The sequence below is a fragment of the Malaclemys terrapin genome, chromosome 10 (assembly GCF_027887155.1).
Source record: "Malaclemys terrapin pileata isolate rMalTer1 chromosome 10, rMalTer1.hap1, whole genome shotgun sequence".
Lineage (NCBI taxonomy): Eukaryota > Metazoa > Chordata > Testudines > Emydidae > Malaclemys > Malaclemys terrapin.
The window spans coordinates 57,208,775-57,222,818 of NC_071514.1; the positions used below are offsets into that span (position 1 = coordinate 57,208,775).

Sequence of the window (14,044 nt, forward strand, 5' to 3'; positions counted from 1 at the left end):
CACCCCTCTCCCTGGAGGTGACACACACCCCCAGAAGGAGCACAGAGCAGGGACGGGAGAAGCAACAGAAACAAAAAAACACTCAAGAGAAGCCAGTAGCAACGGCTTTATTTCTGAAAAGGGCTTCATTGTAAGAAAGGAAGCCAGCCCCTGCCCCCCTCTTTAGCTGGCCCACACCGAAATGGCCTCTCACATGCGAGGAGCACGGGGCTGCAGGAACAAATTCAAGAGAGAAAAATATTTCACATTGCCTGCCTGGAACAGACAGAAGGGGGCGCTGGTGTCACCAGGGCAAGCCTGCTTCCCTAGGCCCAGGCTGAGCCCCTGTGCATCCAGGGGGTGTCCTCAGCACCCAGCAGGGAATGCGGGGTCAGGGTGTCCCTGTTCTTCAGGAGCTGATCTAAGCCTCTCAGCAGGGAAGGTCTATGCTCCCCCCCGGATCTGCTGAAAGGGAGCGCCTACTGCTACCAGCTCAGCGCACACCTGGCAACCTGCACCCAGGGCTTCCCTCAGCCCGCAGGTCACAGACACCCAGTGCCCTGGCTGCCTGGGGGGGGAGAGGGGTGGAAGAGAAAGAAATTAGTGAGGGTGTGAGAGGACGGGGCACGGGGCAGGGAGGAAGGGGGTGAGAGTAGTTGGGAGCTGGCGGGGAGGGTAGGAAGCCAGACGAGGGGTGGGGAATGCTACATCATGACACTTGCATGCAAGATACATTCCCGCCAATCCCCCAGACCCCACTGTGATGCAGACCCTCCCGTCTCACATTTGGGTTTTGTCTTCAGCAAATCCCTATTTACAGGCTGGCAGCTGCAGCCCTAGCCCCATTCAAAGTGCAGGGAGGCAGGGGCTCTGCACAAACACAACCCATGGACTCAGAATGGGAATAGGGTGGAGTAGGGGGGGAGGCTCTTCGACAGACATCCATGGCCAGGTGCTATTTATAAGAGAACAGCCCTTCAGCTTCAGCACTGGCCTCCAGCCGCCGTGCATGATGGTCAGCACTCACTCACAGGGCACCAATCAAGAGCCAGTCTCCTGTGTGCTCCCTGCAGAGCCCCTGCCATTGCCAGCTACTACACACTTGCCCAGGTGGCACCTTAGGAAGCCAAGGCCCCGGGCCACCCATGAGAGACAGAACTCCAGCCCAGGGCCTCTGGGGACCAAAACGGAAGCAGCCCAAACACTCCGCATTGGCTGCAATGGGAACACACGCTCATGGCTACGTGAGGCTAGTGGTCCACACACCCACATGCTCACGCACACACTTTCCACGGACACGGACACATGGCCTTGGAATTTGGCACAAAGCGCGAGCCTGCGAGGGCTCACAATTAAAGACACAAAGCAGAGAAGTCCAGACTGGAATGTTGTATCTGGGCGAAACACAGACCAAATCCCAGCCACACAAGGCCCTGAGACCCAGGAAGCACCAGACACATTAAAAGGCTTAGTCCATACTACACAAAACTTGAGCGAGGTACATAAAACCCAGTGACACCAGAGGGGGCTTTGTAAAATCCATCCAACCAGGGACAATGATCTACCCCAGAGATGGACTCAGATCCTACGGAGCAAGGCTCTGACTTGGAATTCTGGTCTTCAGTGTAAATCAGAGGGTGCAAAAATCTTGCCATGTGGCTTTGTGAGATTTCAGCTGCTTCCTGGAAGCAGCAAATAGATCCCTCCCAATTCTGGATTTGATCCAGAACCTGAACCACACTCGGAGGATTCAAATCCAACTCCTCACCCTTGGGAAGGGTTTGAATTGGAGTCTCAGGGTCTAGCCCATCTCTAATATCCAACCTTCTATAGCACATATAAAAACACTTCCTTCCATAGCATTCAGCGCTGCCAGGCAGTGAATGGATTTTCTACACAACTGCATCAGCCCTTTGCACTGCCCATGGGGCGGACAAGCCAGCCTAGATCAAATTAAAAATAAACCCAAACCTTCAGCTCAAACTCAACTTATCCAAAATGCTTGGTTAAATGTTCCCCATTTTCACGTAGCTTCCAGGGGTGACAAAATGCCACGAGACCCTGTTCCCATCAAATCCCAGCCCAGTTTTGCAGACTCAAGAGTTTGGGATAGTTTGTAGAACTAGGTTGGGAAAAACATCCAAACACGTGGGTGCATCTCCAAACCCAGCCTCCTCCCATCATGTCCCAGTGCTTCTCAGCTGGCAACTATGAATCCCAAGCAAGAGCCAATCTACTCTTCCAGTGGCCTCATGTAAAAGACTACAAGCTTGACCCTGCTTGCTGTTGAGGCCCCTAAACCTCAACGGAAGGCACACAGAGCTACGGAAGAGGTGCTCGGCTCCTCACGGGATCAGAGCCTAGTTGCTCAGGGTCACCTTGGCTTAGACCATCCCTATTCCTGCAGCAGCCCATGCACTTTCTTGAAGCAGACACTGGCTATTTCATTTCTGCTGGTTTGGGACACGATTCGTAGCATGGATAATTACAACCCAGACAAACAGAGACCAGCCAGGAGGCCCTAGCAGAGGGGAGGGAGTTGGGGAGATTCCTGTTTAGGAATAAGTGCAATTCAATGTGTGCTTAGTATGGGCGGTTCAAAACCAGCCTTATGGCTGTGACGGTTGGTGGTTGACACCCCTGTTCCCAGAGTCTGCACATTTCCAGCATCCCTTAGGTCCTGCATGGCAGCTCCAGGGGTTCAGTTGGCAATAAGACTCTACTCCAGCAGGGAGCTGGATTAGCAAGAGGCAGTTTCAAGGCTGCTGAAGTCTGAGGTGACTGAGGCGCAGTCAGAACAGATGGTAACATGGTGCATGGAGGGAGGGGGAGTGGTGCACACCAGCCTCGCCGAGGGCCCACAAGGGCACCAGGAAGCCTGCATGGCGATATTCCTACTCCTGAAGGCACCAATGGAGAGAACACTGCTTGGCTGAAAGGCGGGGTGGTCAGGAGTGACGGGCTCCATTCTTGCCAGTGTCACCAGAGGGGACTGGTGAAAGGAAAGGGCACCAGGTAGGGCCCTCCCTGACCTTCCCCTGGCAGGGCTTACAGACACGGGGCAGCTCAGCTGGGACAGCAGAAGCAGCAATGCGAAGAGCAGCAATTCAGGCTTCAGGGACCTGTTTACACTAGAGACAAAGGCTGAGGCTCCCCATCCCATTCCTAACATTGAGGCATACCCACCGCTTAGCAACACCGGGGCTTGCTGTCTGCCAGCGCCAATGCACACCATAGCTGCTTTGAACTACTGACAGGGCAGAGGGTGGGGCCCTGAGTGTAAATGATAATCAGGCCCGTGTCACATAACCCCCTACTCAGAGCGGGCGTACAATCTGGTGGGGCCTTTTCTACACTGGGGCTCCTAACATAGATAGTGCCAGAGAACCAGGGCTAGCAACAGGTAGGAAACTGTCCCTAGCATAGACAAGGCCCCAGCCTGGCTCTTCACCAGTGCCCTGAGGAATCTCATCTGGCCGCAGGGGACTGTCCCCAAAGCAGTCTGGATAGGGCTGTCGGCAGCGCCTCTCTTCAGTCCAATACCTGGCTCTCCTATTTAGCCTGGAAAGGAAGCAGGTGCCCTCACCATGGCTTTGCAGCTGGGAGGAGACTGTACAGTGAGGTTAGGTGGATGGTTGGGGCCACTGTTTTACATGGAAGCCAGGCGTGCAGCCGGAAATCACGGGAGGAGGCAGGGACATCAGCTAAAAGTCCTGGCAGGTCCCAATGGGGACCAGGGGCAGCCAATGCCTGGCAGTTTTTATGGATATCGTAGATTCCACTTACAAGCAATCCTGATGCTAACAACTTCTGGTTAATAGTAGTGTTTGGCCAGCTGATCCTGCCCCCTGTAATGTTAATGGGATTCCCACACTGCCAATGGCCTGCTGCTTACTGACAGCTTGGCCACGGCTGCAGGCAGGTTTGCAGGGCTGCACAGGAAGGAAGCGCTGGGGTTGCAAGGTACCTTTCCATGCGCTCTCCAGGCCGTGTCCTGCCCTGGCACCGAGGACCCTGCTCAGCATATCCCAACACTTCTTTCCCTAGCAGCACCTGCCTCCCGCTCATTGGTAACTTCCAGATAATGGCAATCAAGAGGTTGCTAATAAGCAGAATCCACTGTCATTTCTAAGGTGCTTCCGACTTCATTAGGGAGAGGTTGGCGTGCCGGTTTCCTTCCCCAGCCTGGCTCCAGCAGAGGGTGCTTGGAGGAGCATCACCCCCAAGGACAGATGAGGGGTGGCTGAGCAGCGCCGCCGACACGGTCTGGTGCAGCGCCTCTTCCTCAAGAAGCAGCACCAATGTGCTGGCTGGACCAGGAGCCCTCCCTGAGTTGATGGCTGGAAAAGCAGAGCCCGCACTGGAATGCTGAGAAGAGAGAGACGGCCACAGGGGAGTAGGGAGACGGCAGCCTCAGGCCATCTATGACAGCAGGGAAGTCAGCAACCTCACAACAGGGCTTCCGCCGTCCGGCTCTGGAACCGATCTGGGGTCTCTTTTATTGGGGAGGGAGGGAACAACATTCTGAAGGACGACAGTAGAGTTTAGGCGTCTCAAGGCAGGTTAGGTGGGTGGCGTTGTCCCCAAGTCATGGGGGGAAGGAATTGGGGCTCTGCGGCTGTCCGATGGGCTTGGCCCAAGGGTAGCTATTACTCAGCATTGGCGCGTTCCCTCAGTGCTGGCAGCGTCAGCATTTCCGGAGCGGATTTCTTCCGGGCCCTGTCCTTGGGTGCGCTGAGGAATTCTGGGGGGTCGCCGCTCAGTGGCGTGGAGGGGGCACTGGCAGGGGCGCTGTGAGTGGCCGAGGGCTGCCCCACCTCGCTGATGGAAATGGAGGGCGTTACCCTGCCGATGATCTCGTTGGTGGCTTCCTGAGTTTCCCTCTCATACTGGCGCACCTCATCCATCGTCATCTCTGCCAAGAGCAAAGAGAAATAGAGTTCACAGGCCCGTCCGAGAGAAGCAGAGGGGGTGGCACCTGCTCCCTTCGCTCTCCGAGTGCCAGGCAAAAACCAGCTTCTGCCTCCACAGCCAGAGTAACTAAGGGTGGCCTCTTCCTCTTAAGCCTCTGTCAAGTTGAGGACCAGCTGTCCCATAAACCTGGGTTTGCTGAGGATAAGGCTGCTCAAGGTAATTTCTGCCATCTGTGGAACAATCTTAGAGGTCCCCAAACTGTGGGACACCCCCCTAACATTTGGGGGCACGGCTGGGGCCCGGGCCAGCCCCCAGAGGGGGCAGGGAGGGAGCACCAGCCAGTTCTGCTCCTGAGCCTGGCTGCCAGCCCCACGCCCGCCCCCAGCTGTGGCCCCAGCCTTGGCCCTCTTACCTCGGTCCGGGGGGGGGGCGCATAGACAGGGGTTGGGGGGGCACGGGGTAAAGTTTGGGGACCACTGCTCTATCTACTATAACCCAATCTAATCCCACCCCGTCCCTCTGGGTATTTACACAGGGCCCATCACTGCTGTGGCTAACAGAGACTGGATGAGGCCATAGAGAGCAAACTATGGCCCAAAAAGGCTGTAAAAGGGAGCCACAGCCAGGATAAGGTGGTTGAAGCCCTCTGCTATGCCCCAGAGGGGCGCACTTTTTCAACCCAAGCAACAATCGTTTCCCTGAGGTCTCTGACTCGTCCATAGCACGGCCCTCCCCGTAAGAGAAGTTGCCCCACCAACACCTCCCCTCCCATGAAGCCGAGGGATGTGGGAGTGAGTCGACTCAGCCATGACCACCACAGGGCAGCTCCTGTACATGGTTGGATCTACAGAGCCAGCAGGTGAACAGACTTGCCTCTTGGGCAAGCCAGCTGTGTCAGGTCCAGCAAACAGCCTGGGGACTACCTGCGTACCTCTGCCACGGGCTGTGCCATGAGCCAGGGCCCAGGTTTCCATTCTGGGCTGTTATCTTGTGAGGGTCTAATACTGGAATAGCAGGGGACGTAGGTCGGGACGAGGTGCATCGGCAGAGCTGTACTGGGGAAGCTGGCACAGCCTCTGCTCTGCCTACCCTGCTGTCAGCCTCTCCCTCTTCCACGAGTATTAACTAAATACTCAGCTGACGGATCCAAGTTAAGGGCTGGGCTGATCCAGACTCTCACAGGAGGTGCGCAAGGCACCTGGCTGGTACTGGGAAATCCAACTCATTCACCAAGAGCTCCCAGAGCTTCTAGTGCTCATTGGTCAAATTCCTCTGGCTGAATCCACCCAGCCCAGGAAAGCGAAGGGCAAGGGGACCCAAGCAAGCAGCTCCAAAAAAGCAGGTGGCCATGCTGCCCGCTCAAAATCCAGGACACCGGGGGGAGATGCCAACGGAAGAGACTGCATGAGTTATGAATGGGAAACAGGACTCTGGTGCAGTTGTGAATGTGTCCCTCTGAAACCACCAGCTTCGGAAGGTGGGCGGGCGGGGGAGGGCACCGTGTGTGAGCATAATCTCCAGGGAACTGGGGTGTAGATGTGTGCGTGCAATCTGCCTGGAGGTGAATACGTGGGTGTGTCCAATCTCCATGGGGCTGGGATGTGGGAAGGGAACTCTGTGCCTAATTTGCCAGTGAAGAGCCCCCAGCAGAGCGGAAAGAAAGCCCCGGCCTGACGAAGACATGGCAGCATAACCAAACACAGGAAAGGACAGTCTCACAGCCCCAAGCACCTGCTGCTCCCCTCCCCATGGCCGCTAGGTCTGAGCACTCCCTGCTCGCTGACGATCAACTCTAAAGAGCGTTGGCACAGGATAGGGCCTGCCAGGCCATCCAGCTCCAACTCCTCACCCCACGTTAGCACTGGGGGCCCACAATGACACGCAGCTCTGCCCGACAGCTGGTTTCAGACTGACAATCAGAGAAGGAGCTGCTCCCGTGCCAAGCCCTACCGCACAGAGGTGGGGCTGGGAGGAAACCTGAACAACAACAGCTGCAAGAACTGGAGAAAGAGAGAAACCAAAAAGGAACATACATACAAAGGAAAGTCCCGGGTGGGGCGGATGGGAAGCTAGGGGTCCTGGCTTCCGAACTTTTGGTTTGTGGCCACTTGCATCTGAGTCTCGAAGGCGCGAACCTCCTCCAGGGGCATGTCTGTAACATGCAGAGACCCTCTCACTGCTCGGTTAGCAAGAAGAGCGCCTCCGGGAGCTCCTCACACATCCAGCCCAGGGCGCAGCAATGGGGCCAGCTGGCCCAACAGCCAAGACACTTCTCAAGAAGGGAACCCCCAGACAGTCACAGATGCATCCAGCTGGCTATCACTTGGGTCTCTATGCTGGATGTATGTACACACGCACACACAGGCACACAGACACACGTGCACACACACACACCATCACTTTTGACTCCATTCTGGATGTACATGCACATACACAGCCTTACCCATCACTTGTGTCTGCAGTCTGGATGTACACCCCCGCCCGCACACACAATGCATGTCTCCATTCTGAGTACGCGCACACACCGCTTGAGTCTCCACTCTGTCTTTGCGTGCGCGCACACACACAAACACACACACACACACCCTCTGTGTACGCATCACTTGTGTATCTATTCTGGATGTATACATATACAACGTACCCATCACTTATATCTCCATTCTGGATACACGCACATGCATTTTGTGTTTGCGTGTATGCATGTTTCCGTTCTGAGTGTGTATGCACACATCACTTGAGTCTCCAGTCTGTCTTTGCAGGCACCCCCACCCCCACCTGTGTACCCATCACTTGTGTCTCCATACTGGATGCCCCCTCCCCCATCCTATTCAGAAAATGCTGCGCACTGCCCCTCCAGAAGATGCATGCTCTCCGCAGTGCAATATCCCCCTATATGAACACACACACACACACACACACACACACTCTGCATTCAGGCCAAGGTCTGACTGAAAGACATAGCCAGACACCCTCTGCCACGTGCCCTGCACCTATGCTCTGCACACACAGCTTATAACGCTTTGCTTGTAACGTGGCTGGGACCAAGGCGATGGGGGAGTGATGAGACAGACTCCAGCCCATGCATCTGTCACACTGGGATTCCAGGGGGGGGCCATGTCACCGTCCCTCTTACTAACATCTCCATCTGGCTGGCCAACCTGCTCAGGCCAGGCTCCTCCTTAGCCAATGCCTCCCTCCTCCTCCACCAGGAACTCAGGACATACATACACACACACACACACAGTCTCGCTCTCTCTAAGTGCAAACACACACACACAGTCACTCTCTCTCCACTTGCCGCACGCTTAGGCATTCTCAGCCAGATGCTCATGAAGAGGCATAACACAGAGAACCCAGCAGAAAGCAAGTCACAGAAACAAACGTGCATAGGACAGAGAGACATTTGGACAGACTTCAACAGGCTGCCACCAGGAAAGTGAGAGGGAGAAGAAAGACCCTCCCCTTTCAAGGCACCTGCTTCACAAGCGGACACCCCCGTGCCCCCAAAGACCAGCCAATCCCATCCACATAATGGGATGCAGCTCCACTCCACATCGCCCCGCAGCCAAGCTAAACTTCCTTTGCCGAACCTCAGGCTGACCCCAAGAGCTGCTGAAGAGCCCCCAGCCTCAGGGAGCCCAGGAGCCAGATGGATGGCAGCCCTGGATGGTGCACAGGCGCTGGTGCCTAGCCTCTGCTGTGATCACCCAGGCTGTGAGCTGGAGAGATGGTGCCCTGCACGGTCAGCACAGTTCAAACCCGCGAGAGCAGCAGACAGGGGCTGAGTTGTTAGTACTGTTACCCAGGAGACCGATCGGTAACCCTGCCCCGAAAGACTGAAGGGGAAGGAAAAGAAAGCACCAGCAAATTGCACAGCTATCGTTTCGCAGACTAGACCTCTCTGCTGGGCAGAGACCTTGAACCACCAGCTCTGGCCAGTTAAAGAATCACCTTCCAAGCCCAGTGCAAACACCAGCAACCTCCAAGGAGCCCAACACACGCCCCTCCCTCCCTGTGCAGTGGTTGAAGGGTTTCTCCAGTCCCAGCCTCTCCCAGCAGGAGGCACTGTAGGGAATGGTGTGGGAGTACTGGCTATGGGGGAGCTCCCACGTCCTCCGGTAGGAGCTCTGATAGTGGGGTGATTTCCTTCTGCCGGGACTTAACGTAGGAACACCAGCTGCAGGGCACTCCCAGGTCCTCCAGTCTCATGCGCTCCTAGAAGCAGTCGCCATAGGCAATGGCCTAGCAGCGCTGGCTGGGTGAGCTCACGGCAAGGTCAGCCGCACTCTCTCCGAGTGGAAGTTCCTGTAGGGAGTGGGGTAGGAGCTCTGGAGAGATTTCCCACCTACTCCAGTCCTAATGTCTCTTCTGCTGGTGTCACAGCCACTGCTCCCTTCCTGCTTTGTGATCACCTGGGTCATTGGGAAGCAGCTCATTCTGCTCCTGGGCTAGCCCTCCCCATCTCCTTACTGCGGGGGGTCTGTCCTCCCCTTCCCCACGGAGATCCCCTCGCGCCAGCCTTGACCCCTGCCCAGATAGTGACACAATTTATCCAGCAGCGTCCTCCATCTGCTCACCAAAGAGAGCACCCTGCAGAGGGCCCTTTCTGGGGCCCCCTCTCTGGCCAACTTGGATTGCGCCTGGCCTCCGGGCAAGCAGTGACTGTCCACGGGGCAGATGCCACAAGGACGCAGTGACAGGAACAACTTCTTCTGCAAATCCCAAGAAGAGAGGGGTGCTGGCAGGCCCAGAGAGAAGGGAAGATCTAACTGGCTCTGGCTGCATGTGCTGGCTGTGGGCCCCTCTCTGGCAGGATTCCCCGGGAGTTTCCAAGAGAACTGGGGAGACAGGCTGGCTCAGCTAATTCAGAACCACTGGGTTGTTTCCCTTCTCAATACCTCTTCCCCTATGGAGCACCAGGGGGCAGTAGAGCCCAGCACACAGCAGCCCAGCGCTAGCACTGTCATGCTCCCTCTGTGACCCATCTGTCTGTCCAGACGCAGCCGTTCCCTTGCTCCATCCCCGTGACTCAGTCGTGCTGCGTGAATAGCTTTCTGTTTCTGGCGCTGCCTTCTCTGTGGCCAGGCCTGCCCAGGTGATGCCCTGAGCTGGGCATCAAAGCCCATAATGCTTTCAGCACTGGGGGTGGAACACAGTTGTATCTCTGCCAGCCCCGCTGAAAAGCAGCCCTCAGGTGTCAACCCACAGCTCCATCCCTGAGGTAGCCACAGCCCGAAACACAGAGTGGCTTGCAGGCTGGCTGAGGGAGCAGACCGGGGGCTCCAGAGTCTTCTGGCTGGGAGCAGAGGTTATTCCTGATCCTACCTGGGCACATCTCCTGCTGTCCCACCCCAGTACCCCGAACATAACGCCAACCCCAGGTTAGCCCCCCAGCACCGCGTGGCTGCCGCCAGCTGGACATGCAGTGAAGGACTCCGGGGGGGGGGGAGGGGGGGAGAGCAGTGCAGCTGTGCCAGCCAGAAGGGAAAGGGCTTGTGTGGGACTGGAGGGGAGGTGCAGGTGTAGGGGGCTCAGAAGTTGATTCAGTGAAATGAAAAGCCCCAGCAACAATGAGACTCAGAGGTAAAGCCAGGAAGCGGGTGTATCAGCTCCGGGAGGGGGAAGTTAGTGGGGTTAGCAAAGGAGACAGGACTCTGCCCCTTTGAGATGAGCTCTAAAGCATTTTTATGTTCAACAGTCGCTGACACCCTGAGGGGGGTAGGGGAGCCCCTTGTCTCTGCTTCCCGGCCCACAGCAGCAACGCTTCACAATCTACAGGGCCACGTTCAGCCCTGGAGGAAGCGCCAACTTTCCCTGGGGCATGAGATGGGTCACATGCCTTTATCGGTGGGAGGGACTGACCCCAGCACAGCGCTGGCAGTGACCCTGCCATGGGCAGCTCTGCTCCCAGCACCAGGAGAGTGCTCACACTGGTGCTTTGCCTGCATTAGATGGAGCCAGGAGCAGAGACAGAGGGCACCTGTAAGGCTCCATGCTCCCCCAGGCCTGGGGAAAGTGGGTTTGCCTTGGGAAGGGACGAGCATTCTGATGGCTGGGCCCCATGTTCCAATGTGAACGACCCCTTTCACTGTGGCAGGGAGAGGCTGCTGGGAAACCCTGGCACTGTAGCCCAGCCCAGACATAGGGCAAGGACCAGGGCTGCGGGGCGGAAGGGAGGGGGGTCCCCAGGGACCAGGGCAAGAGGCTCCTGCAGCTCCACTGCACAGTGGGTTTCATCTACCGCCATAGCAATATTGCTGTAGGCTCACTCACCGCACCACTCGTCTATCCAGGCGAAGGCCTGCCGGTGTCCTATCAACAGGATGTCCCGGATCACCTGCAACCACAGCACAGTTATATCCCAGCAGGCACTGCCAGGGTTCCCCGCAACCTCAGATCCCTCTGCTCTGAGCCCTGAGTCCCACTCGCCCTGCCAAAGGTGGGCAGAGTCCTGGAACGGACTGCTTTGAATTAGCCCTGAAAGCTCCTCATGGCAGAGAGCAGGTGGCCCCTCCAGAGAGAAGAAGTAGGGTCTGTCATGCTGAGCTCCTGCCCTCAGCAGCAAGAGCCTGTGCCCCCTCTCAGTGTGCAGGGCTGGGGCAACAGCCGGCATCCAGATACAATATGATATATGGTAAGAAATCTGTGGCCATGCAGGACTTCACAGCTGTCAATGGGCTGTGCAGCCCATGTCCACCTGGAACATACCTGCAACAGTGGGGACAAGACTCCCGCCCTCCTGCACCAAAAGCACAGGTCACTTGAGCTCAAGGAGAATCTCCAGTAAGGGTTAGCAGTATATGGGGCTATGACACACAATTGAGAGGTTCTGGTTCCATCTAGTAGAGAGCAGTGGTACATCTGTATGTATGCTTGTGTGTACATCCACAAGTATGCACACTCATTCTATAACCAGCTCATTAAAACATAGCCACAGCCAACAGGGTCTATTTATAATCCCAGATCAGGTGCTAACGACTGCAGAGTTCTCAAGTCTTCGCATGGGTTGGGCATGTGCTCAGCTAGGCCTGGAGATGCGGTGCTCTAGGGGTCTCTCCTGCCACCAGGCAATGAGCTGTGTGGGCCTGACCCCGCCTTGTCAGACAGAGTCCCTGGCTGGAACATGGGAATGTTAGGATCTTGCTGCCTCTCCCCCCGCAGCGCCTGGGGACCCAGAGGTCTTGTTTCATTGGAGGGGCAGAAGCACCCCACCCACAATGCCAGACTGCCATGCACTCACCTTGTGGACAAACTGCTCCACTCGTGTCTGCAGCCCCCACACCTCGAACTTGACCGTGACCAGTTTGTAAGAGCACATGATGGGCTTGGTGTGCTCCTGCCAGCCTTCTCTCAGGGGCCCCCGGCCTGTCTTCACCGAGCTGAAATATCGTGGGTCCTGCCGTGGAGAGGGACAGAAGGGGGTGGCTCAGCATGCCAAGTCTGGATGCCAATCACAATTAGAAAGGAACTAGCCCAATCCCATGGCCTGTGGGTGTTTCAATGCTCTATTTCGTTCCAGCCCCAGAGTTGGTCTCCTTCCCACTTAGAACAGCTCATGGTTAATAGTGGTGGTCAAGAACATCTGGCCCAGGCCTCACTGATACTGGACCTCCCAGCTGAGGATGGGTGGATTTGAATGTACGAATGGGCAGGAACGTGGATAGGCGGGGGCAGGCACAGGCCGGGTGGAAGGGCCGAGGGGGCCAGAACAGGCCAGGCAGTGCAGGAGCAGGTTTGTAGAGGAACAGCTGTCTGGTTGGGCAGGCAGGTGTGGGCACAGGGGTAGGCTGGCGGGTTGGTGTGAGGCCCTGTAGGTGTGTGTTCGGAGCAGTGCCCAGGGTGGGTGGGAGCATAAGGATGTGCTGGCAACACCTATGCACGTCCTGCTCACTCCCTGTTCTCCTCCTGGGCTGGCATTACCTCTGGGCTCTGGTAATAGCGCTCAGGAATCTCGTCAAAGGCGATGTCCAGGAACGTGACCTCATGATCGCCCAGGATTTTGTCACTGAGGAAGATCTGGTGGTGGAAGGGAAAGGGTAAGAAACACACCCTCTTCAGCTGGCCCTGAGCACCCGCCCGCACCCACCCAGTGCCAATACACGTTTGCAGGGAAATGGGCCCTAGAACTAGCTCTGTGATGGGCAAGAGCCATTCCCAGCTGGGAGGGCTCCTGAAAGCTCCTTCAAGATGGCTGGAGGATGGTTAACGTGACTCCAGTTTTTAGAAAAGGCTCCAGGGCGATCCTACCAATTACAGGCTAGTAAGCCTAACTTCAGTACCAGGAAAGTGGTTGAAACTATAGTAAAGAACAGAATTATCAGACACATAAATGAACACGATTTGTTGGGGAAAAGTCATCATGGCTTGTGTAAAGGGAAATCATGCCTCATCAGTCTATTAGAATTCTTTGTGGAAGTCAACAAACATGTGGACAAGGACCCCCACCAAAGGCTCTTAAGCAAAGTAAACAGTCATGGCAGAAGAGGGAAGGTCCTCTCATGGATTGGTAACTGGTTAACAGATAGGACACAAAGTGTCGGAATATATGGTCAGTTTTCAGAAAAGAGAGAGGTAAATAGTGGTTCTTCCCAGAGAGCTGTAGTGGGACCAGTGCTGTTCAACATATTCATAAATGGTTTGGAAAAAGCGGTAATCAGTGACGTGGCAAAATTTGTAGACGATACAAAATTACTCAAGACAGTTAAGTCCAAAGCAGACTGCAAAGAATTACAAAGGAATCTCACAAAACTGGGTGACTGGGCAACTAAATGGCAGATGAAATTCAATGTTGATAAGTGCAAAGTAATGCACATTGGGAAAACATAATCTCAACTATACATACAAAATGATGAGGTGTAAATTAACTGTTACCACTCAAGAAAGAGATCTTGGAGTCATCGTGGAGAGTTCTCTGAAAACATCCACTCAATGTGCAGCAGCAGCCAAAAACGCAAACCGAATGTTAGGCACCATTAGAAAAGGGATACGTAATAAGAGAGAAAATATGATAATGCTACCATAGAAATCTATGGTATGTCCACATCTTGAATACTGTGGGCAGTTCTGCTTACTTCCATCTCAAAAAAAAAAAAAAAAAAAAAAAAATCGTAGAATTGGAAAAGGTACAGACAGAGAAGGCAAACAAAAAGGA

General features: G+C 55.4%; 1 protein-coding gene across 1 annotated transcript in view; it reads right to left on the reverse strand.

Moving 5' to 3' along the window:
• Positions 1-91: 91 nt before the first annotated feature.
• Positions 92-14,044, reverse strand: part of LOC128844953 (cytoplasmic phosphatidylinositol transfer protein 1-like) — a 43,689-nt gene continuing 29,736 nt past the window's right edge. Inside the window, exons 7-10 of the mRNA XM_054043133.1 lie at positions 12,814-12,909; positions 12,134-12,289; positions 11,167-11,230; positions 92-4,894 (exon numbers count right to left, since the gene is read on the reverse strand). Coding sequence (XP_053899108.1) covers positions 4,629-4,894; positions 11,167-11,230; positions 12,134-12,289; positions 12,814-12,909 — 582 coding nt within the window. The 3' untranslated portion in view covers positions 92-4,628. The remainder of the gene's footprint in view (positions 4,895-11,166; positions 11,231-12,133; positions 12,290-12,813; positions 12,910-14,044) is intronic.